At 43.6% G+C, this 17320-nt stretch overlaps 1 protein-coding gene across 1 annotated transcript; it reads left to right on the top strand.

Annotated features, from left to right (window-relative positions):
* The first annotated feature begins 1001 nt into the window (after window positions 1-1001).
* On the top strand, window positions 1002-4823 carry LOC115685202 (LRR receptor-like serine/threonine-protein kinase HSL2). The gene is made up of 2 exons (XM_030610225.2): window positions 1002-3810; window positions 4248-4823. Exons 1-2 carry the CDS (start codon window positions 1203-1205, stop codon window positions 4628-4630), a joined length of 2991 nt encoding a protein of 996 aa, XP_030466085.1. The 5' UTR covers window positions 1002-1202; the 3' UTR covers window positions 4631-4823.
* Window positions 4824-17320: the final 12497 nt, after the last annotated feature.

The following is a 17320-nucleotide window of genomic DNA, read 5'->3' on the forward strand; positions in this document are numbered from 1 at the left end:
AGTCGAGTTCGTAAATCTTTGACTTTAATAACATGACATATGAATCTAATCAAGGAATAATGTATATTAACCGCAAGTTTCCAACCCGTGAGGGTTGCAATGCTTTTTCAAATTTTTTTTTTCACTTAGCTTTCAACCTTCAAATTTAGTACAAGTGTACCCTAACATTATCTTTCATTACAACAATAATGATGTCAACGTGCATTACACATGACCATTTAAATGCATTTTTTTAGACCCGTCTCAATTGACTTTCACTTTTTACTTTTTGTTGAATTTAAATATGTGATGCATGCACTCTGGCCTTCTTTATTTAGAAACATCTTAAACTTTCGTTACATGTAAATTCGCGCAAAATTCTCTCGTAATTTTTTTTATATTTTGACTATACTTTTCAATTGCTGCACTATTAACAACCGTGCCATTAATTAACTTTCTTGGCAAGAGATGTTTCGGAACTTAAAATAATGTTATGTAACTTTTACAGTTAAATTATTGATTTGGAATTCACATGACAGTTGATAGGCATACCAGTTTGGGATTTTATCATCCGTTTGTCATAGGTATACCGGCTTGTTATTTTTTGTAGTATTAATCCAAATTAACGAAAACTAACGGAGGGTAAATTTACCATAAATGTATCGATTTAGGATTTTTAGTGATCAAAAAATTAATTAGAATAAATTTATCATAAATATATCGATTTGAATTAATAATCAAAAAATTAATTTTGAATAAATTTATTATAAATATTATAATTTTGCATTCTTGGTGATATTCACCTTGGTTAAACTAGTCAATTCGACCCCCAACGTCGTTTTCGGAGATGATGTTCTCGAAGGAGGAAGGGCTTCAAAAGAAATCCTCATCTGCAAGCAGCAGCACTTCATTACTTTCTCCCACCAAAAAGTTAGAACGAGGATCACCTTCGCTCATCAATTTCCTACAAATCCCTGCAATTATGGCCTCCCCCATTATTGTTCACTATGCAACAAAAATCTTCTCCCTCTCTCTCTCTCTCTCACTCTCTCTCTCTCTCTCTCTCTCTGTATCTGCACGCGTTATCCTAGGACAGAGTAAAGCTCCACCTCCTATCTAATGCGCGCAGATCTTTCCACGTGAACACTCCACTTCCTCTTCAAGCCGCCGTCACCGCGCCTTGCACGAGCTCTAGACCTTCTGTTCGTGCTTCTCGAGCAGTAATGGCGGCGACCCATCAGCGGTGCCGCGAGCTCGCGGCGGCTCTGAGGCTCTTGCTCTGCTTCTGCTGCTGCTTCTTGCCACTGGCTCTCTCCGCCGACGGCGACTACGAGATCTTGCTCCGGGTCAAGACCGCCCAGCTCGACGACCCGGACGGCCAGCTCGGGGACTGGGCCCCCAACACCGACCGCAGCCCCTGCAACTGGACCGGCGTCGCCTGCGAGTCCGAGACCCGGAACCGCTCCGTCGTGGCGATCGACCTCTCGGGCCTGAACCTCTACGGCGCGTTCCCGTCCGACCTCTGCCGGATCCGGACCCTCCGGAACCTCTCCCTCGCCGGAAACAACTTCGGCGGCGCCCCCGCGGCGGCGCCGTCGTTCTCGCTCTGCTCGCACCTCCAGTCGCTCAACCTCTCCGGCAACAACTTCGTCGGCCGGCTGCCGGACCTCTCGCCGGGGTTCGCCGACCTCCGGGTCCTCGACCTCTCGTTCAACAACTTCTCCGGCGATATCCCGGCGAGCTTCGGCCGGTTGCCGGCGCTGCGTGTCCTCATGCTGGTCGCGGACCTGCTCAACGGCACGATACCTTCCTTCTTGGGCAACCTCAGCGAGTTGACGCGGCTCGAAATAGGTTACAACCCATACAAGCCAGGCGTTCTGCCTCCGGAGATCGGAAACCTGTCCAGGCTCGAGAATCTATGGCTTGCGAGATCGAATCTCGTCGGAGAAATCCCGAGCTCGATCGAGAAGCTCACTTCTCTGAAGAACTTCGATGTGTCTAGCAATGCGCTGTCAGGGAAAATTCCCGATGCCATTGCCGGGTTGCGAAGCGCCGAGCAAATTGAACTGTACGACAACAACTTATCCGGCGAATTGCCGGAGGCGATCGCCAATTTGAGCTCTCTCCTTCGATTGGACGTCTCTCAGAACAGTGTCACCGGCGTCCTGCCGGAGAAGATCGCGGCGATGCCGTTCACGTCCCTGAACCTAAATGACAACCTCTTCACCGGCGAGATTCCCCAAGTTCTGGCGTCGAACCCTAATTTGCAGCAGCTGAAGCTCTTCAACAACTCTTTCACGGGGAGATTACCAGCCGATTTGGGCAAGAATTCCGACTTGGAAGATTTCGACGTCTCTGGCAACTCTTTCACCGGCGAGTTGCCTGAGAATCTCTGTTCCAGAGGCAAGCTCCAGAGCATCGTCGTCTTTAACAATCGCTTCACAGGAAGCTTGCCGAGTTCGCTAGCAAGCTGCGATTCTCTCGAATACGTCCGAATCAGCAACAACGGACTCTCCGGCGAAGTGCCGGCCGGATTTTGGGGCCTCCAGGCAGTCTGGCACCTTGACATGAGCTACAATAAGTTTGAAGGGGTGATTTCGCGGTCGATTTCGGGTCCCAAGGGCCTGACATCACTTCTGATCGCCGGCAACAACTTCTCTGGCGATATTCCGGCGGTGATTTGCCAGCTCTCGAACCTCACTGTCATCGATTTGAGCAACAACCGATTTGGCGGCGGACTCCCGACGTGTATCACCAATTTGGGCAATTTGCAGAAGCTCGAGATGCAAGGCAATTTGTTCACCGGCCAGATACCGAGTTCTGTAAGTCCATGGACCGATTTGACCGATTTGAACCTGTCGAACAACCGGTTCACTGGGAGCATACCGGCTCAATTAGGCGACTTGCCGGTGCTGACGTACTTGGACCTCTCTGGGAACTCGCTCTCCGGCGAGATTCCAGCAGAGTTGTCCAAACTGAAGCTTAACAAGTTCAATATATCGCACAATCGGCTCTACGGCGAGATACCGCCGGGCTTCGATCATGAGCTCTTTGTTTCGGGCTTAGTGGGCAACCCGAACCTGTGCAGCTTGGATTTGAAGCCGTTCCCGAAGTGCACGAGAGCCCGGCCCGCCACCTTCTACGTGCTCATAGCTCTAGCCGTATGCGCCGTGCTCCTTTGCGCGTCCCTCGTGTGGTTCCTCAGGGCGAAGTTGCATTGGTGCGGAGGCAAATCGAAACGGCTGTGGAAGATAACCACGTTCCAGCGGGTCAGGTTTAGCTATGAGATCATCGATCAGTTGACAGATGAGAACTTGATTGGGTCCGGTGGATCAGGCCAGGTCTACCGGATTAGGCTCAAGTCGGGCCAGACGGTGGCGGTTAAGAGGCTCCGGGGCGGGACCCTGAACCCGGACACCGAGTACGTGTTCAATTCGGAGGTGGAGACCCTGGGTAACGTCCGCCACGGCAATATAGTAAAGTTGCTGTTCACGTGCGCGGCCGACGAGGGCAGGCTTTTAGTCTACGAGTACATGGTGAATGGGAGCCTGGGCGATGTGCTCCACGGGCTCAAGAGCGGAGGGTTCCTCGATTGGCGCCAGCGGTTCGCGATAGCAGTGGGCACGGCCCAGGGACTGGCCTACCTGCACCACGACTGCGTGCCCGCTATCGTGCACCGGGATGTGAAGAGCAACAACATCCTATTGGACGAGGACCTAACCCCGCGGGTCGCCGATTTCGGCTTGGCGAAGACGTTGCAGCAAGAGGCGGCGTCGACTGGGGACGGCCTCATGTCGAGGGTGGCCGGGTCCTGCGGCTATATTGCGCCAGGTGCGTAGTCCCAAATCTCTTATCTTGCATTATTGTCCGTTTGATTATGTGGTCTCCTTTGGTTCCTAAGAAGATATCTACAGTGGCTAGTGTTCACTTGCACTAAACTAGAAAGACTAGTTGGTCCCATGGTTCAATACGATAATGTTAATTTCAGCGATGTATGGGGTCCATGAGGAAGTGCTTGTGAGTTGTGTGTTTTGGCCTTTTTAGCCCATGCCTCCACTCATCTTTTTGACTAAAGTCTACCCATTTGAACAGGGAGTTCTTAAATGGATTTGGAATTTGGTACACATTTAATATGGGCAGTGCAGCTTGTTTTATGAATTGTGTAGACAGCTATAATGTTCTCATACTCATTTGATTTGCCAGAGTAATTTGATTGGTGGTTCTTTCCTGAGCATTTATGTTGATTATTATTTTTTCGGTGTTCACAGAGTATGCATACACCTTGAAAGTAAACGAGAAGAGCGACGTCTACAGCTTCGGCGTTCTTCTCCTGGAGTTGATCACCGGGAAAAGGCCAAACGACCCTTGGTTCGGCGAGAACAAGGACATCGTGAAGTGGGTCACCGAGATCGCACTGTCGACTCCCGAGGCGGAAGGGGAAGGAAATTGTGACGGCAAGCCAGGGTGCTGCCACGGCGATCTCGCGCAGCTCATGGATCCGAGGTTGAGCCCATCCTCGAGCGACTATGAGGAGATTGAGAAGGTCTTGAACATAGCTCTCTCTTGCACTTCTCCCTCGCCGATCAACAGACCCAACATGCGACGCGTGGTTGAGTTGCTCAAGGACAAAAAGTTGGTCCGTTCCAAATGATATGAACTATAGCATTTTTAGCTCTCAGTTTTGTGGTCAATGTGTGTAATATGCGCTGGGCTTTTGTGAGATAGATCTTCTGCTGAAAGTAGTGAAAGGCCTGTGAGATGGATCTTCCGCTGGCCTCTTTTTCTACCTCTTCAAGTGTTCGGGTTTATCATTAATAGAATATAAGTTTTCAATTGCCGCATAATTTTGATTCTAACTTTGGTACGATGATCACTTAAATGTTATAACTTTTTTCTAAATCACTTGAGTATTATGACTTTTAATTGATCACATGAATATCATAAATTTTTAAGAACGTTTGTGCCAAATGCCGGTGATCCGACGTGGCATGATACTTGAGATGAACATTGTTAAAAACTTACAAATGCCGTAGGGAAAGACACCAACTTTTACGTAAGGGATGAATTACCCCACCAAAAAGATAAAATGTGATTGCCATGTCAGCAAACGGTCATGGCAAGGTGACTGCCATTCTTGCAAACTTTGCTTCCGTAAACTATCAAAACAAAGTCGTTTCCCACATGGAATAAAAATAACGTTGTTTCCAATCTGAATATGACTTGGAGTCGCAAACGACATTGTTCCCTCTAAAAAAGTAGAATGATGTTGTTTCTGAGCTAATTAATGGGGTTTCAAGTGTGTGTGCGCGCGTGGGAGGGAGAGAGAGAGTTCTTCACAAAAAATCAGACTGAAAGGGCAAAATTTGGGAAAATTTAGTGAATATGCTCTGATTTTGTACAAAATCCGTAGCCCAATTTACATACCCCCTTCTTAATTTGATTTGAAGCCATAATATTTGTGTTTAGAGATGAGATGTTGATTATATATGTAAGCATGTCTGCTGACATGGCATTTCTTGTTAGCAATGTCAGCATCTGTTAGCCATTCAGACAGCATATTCGCACCTTTTAATAGGAATTCATACGATAGCCAGAATTCTCTCACAGTTAAAATTGGCGCCTTTTAACGTGACGCTTGAACGTTGGTGCGAAATTATTGCCCGAGTAAAAGTTGGAATTTACTTTTTGTAAAAAGCGCTCAAGTGTTCAGTCCCTTTCCAAGTTTCGATAGCATCAACATTTTCCTTGGTCGAGAAAAGCATTGTAGGTTGTGGGTTTCCAATGAAAGAGAAAAGCTTTATAGTCAACAATAATGCTGAAGTGACTGCCGTGTCTGGTAATTCATTTGTATTATGCTGTGGTGTAAGTGATTCACGGTATCATACGCTCAGTTGTGACTACTTGATAAGTAAGTCTAAGAGTTGAATGTCCTTGATAAAATTCCCTGATAAAACTATTTGACAAGTAGGTGTATCTATTTGATAAAACTCCCTGATAATTCCATCGTATAATCACTTTTTTGAGTTGATAACTACCAAGAATATATCTTAAGATTAATATTTTGATGGCAAAGTTGACTACATCAAGAAGGTCTAGGATTGTTTTCACATGAGCAGTGGTAAATCTATGACTACTGCTTCTCATTTCAAGCTCTCAGCTAGAGTGTCACAATAGACAGATAAAAGGAAATTATATATGTCGAGAGTACGGTACTCTAGTGTGGATAAGAAGTCTTTGACCACTAAAAGCGTTATTTTATAAATGACAAATTTGAGAACTCAGTTGCACTCGGGCACGAATTTCCGAATTATATATTTAATCGAGATAAGCAAACCTCCTAGATATTTTAGAGCCATCTTTCCGGGCATTGGCTCATGATATTATCAAATGGTTACAATGATTTGATACCAATTATCTTACAAAGCAGACAATGTATTTGTCGGGGGAGCCTCTTGAACCCCACCGTCTACGTCATACTTTTGAGATTGGTCGACTAAATTGATTTCCATTTATGACATGTAAGAAACTTCAAGACTTCTAGCGCGTTCATATTAAAAACATTTAGTAAAGAAATGCCAATCAAGTAGGAAAATATTTAATTTTTTTTTGGTCGGATCACATTTAATATTAGAAAAAGGAAAATCTCATAATTTCATATATAGGATGTCATAAATGGAAATCAACTTAGTTGACCAATCCATAAGTGGGACGTAGATAGTGGGGTTCAAGCGACTCTTATGAAATATAAATTGCATGCTTTATGAGATTATTGTTATCAAACAATTGTAATTATTTAAATAAATCATGAGTAAATGCATGAAATTATCAAATTATTACAATGATTAGATACCAACAATCTCACATAGCAAGCAATTTATTCTGTCATGGGAGCCGCTTGCCCAACCATCTACATCCTACTTTGGAATTGGTTGACCAAATTGGTTTTCATTTATGACATTTTATGTAAGAAATTATTATTGGACTTGATTGGTATTTCTTTACTATTTTTTTTCAAGAGGATCGCGGTAGAAGTCTTAAAATTTCTTACATCGAATGTCATAAATGAAAACCAATTTAGTTGACCATCCACGTCCTGCTTTGGGATTGGTCAACTTAATTGGTTTCAATTTATGATATTTTTCAAACTTCTACCGCGGTCATGTTGAAAAAAAAATTAGTAAAGAAATACCAATCAAGTCGGATAACATTTAATATTAAAAAAGGAAAATCTCAGACTTTCATATGTAGGATGTTATAAATGGAAATCAATTTAGTCGATCAATCCAAAAGTAGGATGTAGTCTGTGGGTTCAAGGGGCTCCCACGAAAAATAAAGTGCATACTTTATGAGATTATTGGTATCAAACCTTTGCAATCATTTAAATACATCACAAGCAAAGCCATGAAATTATCAAATAATTACAATGATTTGATACCAATAATCTCATCACAAAGGAGGCACCATCATGCAAAAAATCGATAAAGAAATATCAATCCAGTCAGATAACATTCAATATTGAAAAAAGAAAGTCTCAAAATTTCATACATAGGATGTCATGATGAACTCAATTTAGTCGATCAATCCAAAAGTATTGTGTAGTAGGTAGGGTTCAAGCGGCTCCATGACAAAATAAATCACGGCAATTTATTTTGTCGTGGAGCCGCTTGATAGCATATTTTGGGATTAGTCGACTAAATTGGTTCCATTTAGACATTCCATGTATGAAATTTTCATACTTTTATCGCGATCATCTTGAAAAAAATAGTAAATAAATACCAATCAAGTCGGATAACATTTAATATTAAAAATAGAAAAATCTCAAAATTTCATAGATAGGATGTCATAAATGGAAACCAATTTAGTCAGTCGATCCAAAAGTAGGACATAGTCGGTAGGATTCAAGCGGCTCCCACGACAAAATAAATTGAATGCTTTATGAGAATATTGGTATTAAACCATTGCAATCATTTAAATACATCATGAGTAGAGGCATGAAATTCTCAAATAATTACAAGGATATGATACCAATAATCTCACAAAGCAGACATTTTATTTTGTCATGGGGTTCGCTTGAACCACACCATCTATATTGTACTTTGGGATTGGTTGACTAAATTGGTTTCCATTTATGACGTTCTATGTAAGAAATTTCAAGACTTCTACCGCAATTATCCCAAAAAAAAATTGTAAAGAAATATTTATCAAGTTGGATAACATTTAATATTAAAAGAAGGAAAATATAACAATTTCATACGTAATATCTCATAATTGGCAATCAATATAGTCAATCAATCCAAAAGTAGGATGTAGTCGGTAGGGCTCAAGCCATTGTTATGACAAAATAAATCGTATGCTTTATGAGATTATTGGAATCAAATCATTGCAATCATTTAAATACATCATGAGCAAAGGCATGAAATTATCAAATTATTACAACAATTTGATACCAATCATATCACAAAGCATGCAATTTATTTTTGTCGTGGGAGCCTCTTGAACCCCACCATGTACGTTCTACGGGAAAAGTGTCAAAAAAGTCATAAACCTTTTGCATTGGTGTCAATTTAGTCATAAACCTTTTTTTGGTGCCAATTCAGTCCTAAACCTTTTGCATTAGTGCCAATTGAGTCCTAAACCTTTTTTGGTGCTAATTCAGTCCTAAACCTTTTGCATTGGTGCCAGTTCAGTCCTTAACCTTTTTTGTGTGCCAATTCAGTCATAAACCTTTTGCATTGGTGCCAATTTAGTCCTAAACCTTTTGTATTTTTGCTAATTCAGTCCTTCGACACGTGAATAGCTATTAGCCGGAAGGACTGGATTGGCACAAATGCAAAAGGTTTAGAACTGAATTGGTACCAAAAAAAGGTTTAGGATTGAATTGGCACAAATGCAAAAGGTTTAGAACTGAAATGGCACAAATGCAAAAGGTTTAGGATTGAATTGGCACAAAAAAAAGGTTTAGGACTAAATTGGTACAAATACAAAAGGTTTAGGATTGAATTGACACAAAAAAAAGGTTTATGACTTTTTTGACACTTTTCTCTACGTTCTACCTTGGGGTCGGTGGACTAAATAGATTTCCATTTATGACATATGTAAGAAATTTCCAGACTTCTACCGTGATCATCTTGACAAAAATAAGTAAAGAAGTACCAATCAAGTTAAATAACATTTAACATTAAAAAAGGAAAATCTCCAAATTCATACATCGGATGTCACAGATGGAAATCAATTTGGTCGATCAATCCCGCGTGGGCGGTGGGGTTCAAGCGGCTCTCACGGCAAAATGAATTGCATGCATTGGGAGATTATTAACAATTGTAATTATTTAAAAACATCATGAGCAAATGCCTGGAAAGATGGCTCTAAAGGTTTTTAGGAGGATTGCTTATCTCGATCGAAAATGTTAATTAGAAGTGTCATTGATCTCATCTTCCTGCCTAACAAGTCCATTGTGACCTTACCTGCACTGAACAATCGCCGATCAGCTTGGAGATCAAGGTACATCCCTTCTTCATGTCATTAAATTTTCAGCAAGCCAACCCAAAACACATCAGTTCTCGTGGATTGCTTCCTGACACATTGTTGATGTTTATGACATGAGGGATTTCTCTTCTTTGTGGTAGGTTACTGTAACAAATTTTTTGGGGATCTCGGTTGATGGATTCATTCGGAGAAAAAACACAATGAATGAGGTCAAATATGTAGCCAGTGATTAGGGTTTGGTTTGACAAGAACTGTTGCCTAACATCTACTTTGTCTCGCAAATGGTATTAAATCCAAGACTGGCCTTAGTATCACTCAAATGTGGCTTGGTTGTCAGATTTGCTTCCATTATAGGTGTCAAAATGGGTATTAAACCCATATATGACCCATTTAAAAATGGAAAAAAACCACTAAAAATCCTAAACTTTACCACCTGTGACACATTTATCCCGAACTTTTTTTTGTGACACCAAAAACCCCAAACTATCCTATTTGTGACACATTTACCCCATTGTACTTTAGTTTATGGGCATTTTGGTCTTTTTTGCTTTTTCTTTTTTTTTTCCTTTCCGGCGAGGGTGGCCCTCACCGGCGTCGGGCGAGGGCAGCCCTCGTCGGATCTGGCGAGGGCCGCCCTCCCTCGCCGGCGTCGAGCGAGGGTGGCCCTCGTCCGATCCGGCGAGGGCCGCCCTCGACGAGCGTCGGGCGAGGGTCGCCTCGCCCTGGGCGAGCGAGGGCCGCCCTCGCCCAGGCTCCGACGAGGGCGACCCTCGCCGACGCAGCGATGGTCGCCCTCGTCGGAGTCGGCGAGGCCGCCCTGCCGGCGTCGAGCGAGGGCCACCTCGCCGGATCCGGCGAGGGCCGCCCTCGCCGGCGTCGGGCCGCCCTCGCCGGCGTCGGGCTAGGGTCGCCTCGCTCGGGCAAGCGAGGGCGGCCCTCGCCCTCGCCGAGTCGCGAGGGCCACCTCGCTCGCCCGGGCGAGGCGGCCCTCGCTCGACGTCGGCGAGGTTGGCCCTCGCCGGATCGGCGAGGGCGACCCTCGCCGGCGTCGGGCGAAGGCCGCCTCGCTCGCCCGGGCGAGGGCCGCCCTCGCTCGCCCAGCGAGGCGACCCTTGCCCGACTCGGGCGAGGCGGCCCTCGCCGGATCCTGCGAGGGCCGCCTTGCCGGCGTCGAGCGAGGGTGGCCCTCGCCGGATCCGGTGAGGCCGCCCTCGCGGCCGTCGAGCGAGGGTTGCCTCCTCGGAGAGCAAGGGCGGCCCTCGCTCGACTCAGCGAGGCGACCCTCGCCCGACGCCGGCGAGGGTCGCCCTCGCTCGAGCCGGGCGAGGATCTCTTCGCTCGGGCAAGCGAGGGCCTCGCCGGGCTCGGCGAGGGCGACCCTCGCCCGACGCCGACGAGGGTCGCCCTTGCCGGAGTCGGGTGAGGGCCGCCCTCGCTCGCCCAGGCGAGGCGACCCTCGCCGGAAAGGAAAAAAAAAAGAAAAAAAAAAGAAAAAGCAAAAAAGGCGAAAATGCCCATGGACTAAAGTACAATGGGGTAAAATGTGTCACAAATAGGATAGTTTGGGATTTTTGGTGTCACAAAAAAAAGTTCTGGGTAAATGTCTCACAGGTGGTAAAGTTTGGGATTTTTGGTGGTTTTTTCCCTTTAAAAATAAATGGGTCATATATGGGTCACTTTAATTTTAAAAAGTCAACCTTAAATGAGTTTTAAATTTTAAAGCTTAAAGATAAATGGGTCTAAATGGGTTGAGTTTGGAACCCATGCCCAACCCACTTACTAAACCCATCCACACACTCTCTCCCTCTTTATAAAAATGTTTAAAAAAAATCGAAATTTAATTATTTTTATTTTTTCTTTTATTTTTTGTTTTTTCTTTTCTCTTCTTTCTTTTTTTTTTTTTTTTTCGGCTGGTGGTCGGCCACGACGACCGGCCACCGGGGCAAGACGACCTCGCCGGAGGCCGGCGAAGCTCAAGCTCGCCCGATTCCGGTGACTTCGAGGCTCGCCCGATCCCAGCGAGGCCTCGGTCTCACCGACCTGTGGCAAGGCTCTAGCCTTGCCGATCTGGCGAGACTCGAGCTCGCCGGCCTCGGGCGAGCTCGACCTCGCCGGATCTGGCGAGGTGGAGCCTTGCCCGAGGGTGGCGAGACTCGAGTTCGCCGGCCTCGGGCGAGCTCGACCTCGTCGGATCTGGCGAGGTGAAGCCTCGCCTGAGGCTGGCAAGGCTTGGCTCGCCGAAATCGGGCGAGCTGGAGCCTCGCCTGAGGCCGGCGAAGCCTCGGCCTCGCCAGATCGGCGAGAACGAGCTTCGCCGACCTCCGGCGAGCTCGTCCTCGCCTGTGGTCGGTCGCCGGCCACGGCGGCCAGCGATTGGCCAAAAATAAAGGAAAAAGAAAAAAATAAAAATAAAAATAATTAACAATTCGATTTAAAAAATAAAAAAATATTAATATTATTAAAATGAATGCACAAAGTAAAATCAAATCAGATTTTATATACCAAATATCGAAAAATATTTTCTAGTTTATTTTCAGGTTTCAACCAAACGTCAAATTTTTTTTTATTTTCTTGGATAATAACTTTATGGAAAATATTTTCTAGAAATGTCGCATTTTTCGGAAAACAAACAGAACCTCAATTTAAAAAAAATTATAAAAATTTTTCACTAGCTTTGTATTGCATAAAATGTTTTACCAGTATAATTTTAAAAAAAATCATAAGAAAGAAGTATTCCTAGATTAGGTTAAATATAAAAGTGTTTTAGCAATATGGGTCGGGTCGGGCATGGGTTGGGTATGGGTCGGGTATGGGTCGGGATATTTACACTACGAATAAATGGGTCATAAACGGGTTAATGGGTCAATTTGGGTCGGACCATTTATGACCCGACCCAAACCCGACCCGACCCACCCGTTTAACAGGTCTAGCTTCCATACAAAGAATGGTACTTGCATGTTTGCTAGTATGGCAACCTGGCCAGAATCCCTATTTATGGATTTGATATGGATTATGATTCTTTATTTGCTTTTCTTTCCTCAAAAGCATTGGGTTAATAATTTGTTGTTTTTCACTTCTTTGTCTAGTTTTTATTGAAGGTGTTGCCTAAGGGGCATGAGGGGATTGGCTTGTTAGAGTGATGGAATTGTGAAAGTCATTGTAGTATTACCTCACAAGGGTAAATAAAATTTTACACAAACAGTCTTATACTTCCTTGATTTAATCCTAAACCCCAAATCGACGAAGGATAAGATCGCTTCTGTTAAATTTACTTTACATTAGCTGTGTATAATTCAATTTTCCCTTTTGGAACGGATAAGATTACCAATTTAGGGTCAACCAGTTGTGGGGATTACTTTCCGATAAAATCTTCCATTTATTATTGCACACAATGGTTTTTTGGAATGTATACTTGACATATGCATATCAATTTTTCAGTGTTGCAGGTTTTTGACAACTCGAAGATGGTAGGTTGGTTTCCTTTTATTTACTTAAATTGAAAAGAATCTATGTGCCGTTGTATACTTTTGACAACATGATAAATATCTTGTCCTTAATGACACTATGATCAGCAATAATAAATTTCTGATTTTGTTATCATTTAGTATAGTCAATAGTTGGTACATCACCGAACGACTCACAAAGTATACCAAGTAATGACAGCTGTAATTTGTAAACTAGCTCTTAATATTCATTGTTGTCTCTGAATATTTGTCGTGCGTTGTCGTCCTCAAAGTTTTAAAGCATTGTTCAATTAATGCAGTCCTTTTTAAAAACTTTAATGGAATTTACTAACAGAAGTAGGAAATATTGTCAAGTCATAACTTGTCATTTTTGGTTCAATTTCAACCACGTATTTTGTTTGTTTGACATATTTTACCACAACTTTCTTTGTTCCGTGGAGTTTTTAAGCTCACTGAATTGAAGGAGAAGACGAGACAATAAAAGAGAAGGAAGAAGAGTTTTGTGGGTGTTGTCTAATATAAGAAATGATCGTTTGAAATCGCCAAAAGGGCAGTCTAACCAACTGATTCACATGTACATGATCAAATGAAAGATCTCGAGTTTTGCTCGCAATCTTTTGAGTCCTAATAACGCTTTGGGAGCAGTGTTCTCTAGGTTCACCTGGGAATATGACAGGGTGCGTGAATTACTCAATGTCCGGATTCCATTCAGCAGTTCGGTTAAGCCTACTTGACTTTTTCTGAGACTTGCGCACCATTTCAGGTCTAGCCTCTTAAAATTTTAAAAGTTTCCAGTACCACTCAGAACATCCGGTGAGGTTCAACCTCCATAAATTGTACAGCTTGCAAATGGAACGGGGAAGAGTCATGAGTATGCTGCGGTAAGAAAGGCTATGATATCTCAAATGGTTCAACTCACCTATAGACGCGGCCAACTGGTAGATGCGTACAGCTTCCAGACACAAAACTTGCAAGCTCTCAACATTATGTACAAACATATAGACAACATCCTCCTGAGACCCCAAGAGGAGGTGGTCCTTATTTTCTTTGCCATAGAAAGTGTTTCCAAATTCTTCTTGTTGATCTGATAATTGAAACTACATGAGAGGTGCTTCCATCTATGTGCTTAACATTTAAAAACTCATGATGATGTATTCTTGAACCGATGATACGGCCCTCGAGAGTTTTGCATTAGATCATGTATTTTCTATGACCAAATGTATTCAAGGATATCCTCTTCCATGTCATGCAAGAACGATCTCCAAACCAAACCCTTCAATAATATATTCCCCCCGCTTCAGGTCTTTTACTATTTCAAGCCAATGTGATAGACCCTTCGACTAGCTAAAGAGAGAGAACATCGCAGTTGGTCCATTTAGTGTCCTGTAAGAACAAATTCCAATATTTCAACATTGCTTTAGATGCATTTGAAGACTATCATATGTTAGCTTTAGCCTCAGCATAATATCGGCTTAACTTGGATAGTTCATCATCTTTGAAATGCATCAAGTCTCATCCTGTGTTGATTGATGAAGATGAGATGCCCCATCGTTCTAATTATGAGGGGGAAATCTAGGACCTTTATTTATGGTATCTTATCTGATATTATGTAGATTAAGTGTTTGGGGTTAAAGGATATAGATTATAGCGTCCCAATCTTTGGTCACTCTAAATTATAATTAGTAGAGATGTTGCTTTCGATGAAACTATTATGCTTCACTCGATAAAGATGTTTTCTATTTGTTCTAATGCAAATAACTCCACGATGCAAAGGTATTAAAAAGTCGAGTTGAATGTGTCCCGATTAAATTGTAGTCTTCCCCAGTTGTTACACCTAGTCTAGTTTAGGGGGAAGAAACGCCACATGAAGAGCAGGACTCTAATGCTATTAACAGAGCAAGGAGGGAAGTCAAACGCCTGCAGCTCTACTATGATTTTGTTGCATCTGCCCTTCTGGCCGTCGAAGAATCTGATTCAGTAGTTGAACCATCCACTTTAGTAGATGTGGTGTTTGGTGTGGACTCTACTCAGTGCCAGCAGCTATGAAGAGATTCAGTCTCTTGAGAAGGACGTAGCAGGAGATCTTGTGAAACCACCTCAAAGGAAGAAAACAGTTGGCTATATTTGGTGTCTAAGGAGGACAACTCTAGGTTAGAATATTTGAGTATTAAATCACATTTTCATTTAACAGCTTAAGCTTTTAAAATAGTTGGTAGTGGTCATTTTCAAGCCCTTATTTGCCGCCCTTATTATATATTTCCATTCTTAGTCTTAGATCAAAGTCTAGTCCAAGTAAGAGGAGGGAGTGTTAGAATATTTAATTATTAAATCACAACTTCATCAAATAGCACATCTGGTAGTAAACCCACAAAATTTCACTTTATAGCCTCAGAGGATACCTGATACAAAGGCAGACTAATTATCAAAGGTGACAATGAGGTTCAGTTGTTGACTAGGTTAAGAGGCTCCTGGGTGGAACCCAGAACCTGGACATCGAGTCCGTGGTCAATTCGGAGGTGGAGATTCCGTGTCACATCCGCCATAGCAATATAGTAAATTGCTGTTCACGTGCGCAACCGAGGAGAGTAGGCTTTAGTCTACGAGCACATGGAGAATGGGAGCTTGGGTTATGTGTTGCACGGGCCCAAGAGCGGAGGATTGCTTGATTGCTATTAGCAGTTCGCGATAGCAGCCGGGCGCGGCTCAGGACCTGGCCTATCTGCACCACGGCTGCGTGCCCACTATTGTGCACCGGGAGGTGAAGTGCAACAACATCCTATTGGGACGAGGGCTTTACACCGCGGGCTGCCGATTTCAGGTTGGCAAAAACATTGCAACAAGGGGCGGCATCGACCGGGGACGGCCTCATGTCGAAGGTGGCTGGGTCCTGTGGCTATATTGCGCCAGGTGCGTAGGTTTACATGTGCCTATCCCCATTCTGATATGTGCATTATTGTCTGTTCGATTATGGGGGTCTCCTTTGGTTCCTGGGAAGATGCCAATAGTTGCTAGTGTTCACTCACACTATACTAGAAGACTCCGTCCAAAACAATAAAATTAAATTAAAAGACTGTCTCCCAAGGTTCAAAACGATAATACTAACTTTAGCGATGTGGGACCTTGAGGAACTTCTTGTAGCCCGTGCCTCAACCATGCCGTTTGACTAGTGAACCTCCACTCATTTTTTACTAAAGTCAACCCATTTGAACGGAGAGTTATGCAGTGCCGCTTATTTTACCAATTTTTATACAGCTATGTTGAAGATATGATTGAAGATATTGATCCTATTGATGTTGATCCCGATAGCGGGTTGATTGAATCAATCAAATCCGTAATTGGTTTAGTAGATTAGGAAATGTAATCTTTTATATTTGTTTTTCCTAATTTTGTCTTCATTCATTGTACTACAAATAGGGCTATGTACATGTATACGATACAGATCAATACATGAGAATTCCTCCAATTCTATAATTTCTTCATTTTCTGTCAAGCTATTATCATATGATTCGCAAGAGTAATTTAATGGTTGTTCTTTCCTGAACATTAACACCAACCATGTGATCCTCCCCAACGGACAATTAGTTTCGTTTTTGGTGTTTAGAGAGTATGCACACACCTTGAAAGTGAATGAGAAGAGCGACGTCTAGAGATTCGGCATGCTGCTCCCAGAGTTGATCTCCGGCAAAAGGCTGAACGACCCTTTACTCGGTGAGAATAAGGACATTATGAAGTAGGTCACCAAGGTCACGCTATCGATTCCCAAGGTGGAAGGGGATGAAAATTGTGACGGCGAGCTCGGGCGCTGCTACAGCGACCTTGCGCAGCTCATGGATCCGAGGTTGAACCCGTCCTCAAGCGACTATGAAGAGATTTTTTTTTCTTTTTTTTTTTTGGACGAAAGCAAACCGATTCATTCATAAGACGACAAACTACAAGAGTGGAGGTGACTAACGTCATTACATAATAAGTCCCATAGAGATTGGGGGGGTTTGTGCAACCAGTTAGAGGGGAGAATCCCTTTGCGGTGGGCCTTGGCGATCCAGCAGCGTGATTGGATTCTCGTGGACAGTGGGCCAGAGAAATGCCTTGCGAATGGGTAAGTAGGAAATTGCAGTCCACAAAAATTCCTCTCAAAGCCCATGGGCTGAGGGACGGCTGCTCAGCATAAGTCACTGAAGCTGCGTTGTCTGTCAAGATGGTCACGTTCTCTGCGATTCTGCTTCCCTTCTCAGCTTCCTCGCGCAGACAGAGTAATCATCAAGCCCCTGTAGTCTCGGCAGACACCACTCACCGAGCCCTCTGTTTTGCCTGTAATCCACGAACCATCCACGTTGAATTTCCACTGCCCTGTTTCTGGTTGAGTCCAGTTTTCTGGCGAAGGCTTCTCCGGC

This window comes from Syzygium oleosum, unplaced genomic scaffold (genome assembly GCF_021117445.2).
Source record: "Syzygium oleosum isolate NSW1041296 unplaced genomic scaffold, Sole_v2.1 Sole_v2.01, whole genome shotgun sequence".
Taxonomy (NCBI): domain Eukaryota; kingdom Viridiplantae; phylum Streptophyta; class Magnoliopsida; order Myrtales; family Myrtaceae; genus Syzygium; species Syzygium oleosum.

Bases quoted from the DNA above. Each gene is read 5' to 3' on its own strand.
- LOC115685202 (XM_030610225.2), top strand. From the start codon at position 1,203: ATGGCGGCGACCCATCAGCGGTGCCGCGAGCTCGCGGCGGCTCTGAGG. The intron at 3,811-4,247 runs GTGCGTAGTCCC...CGGTGTTCACAG, and splicing joins CTGCGGCTATATTGCGCCAG to AGTATGCATACACCTTGAAA.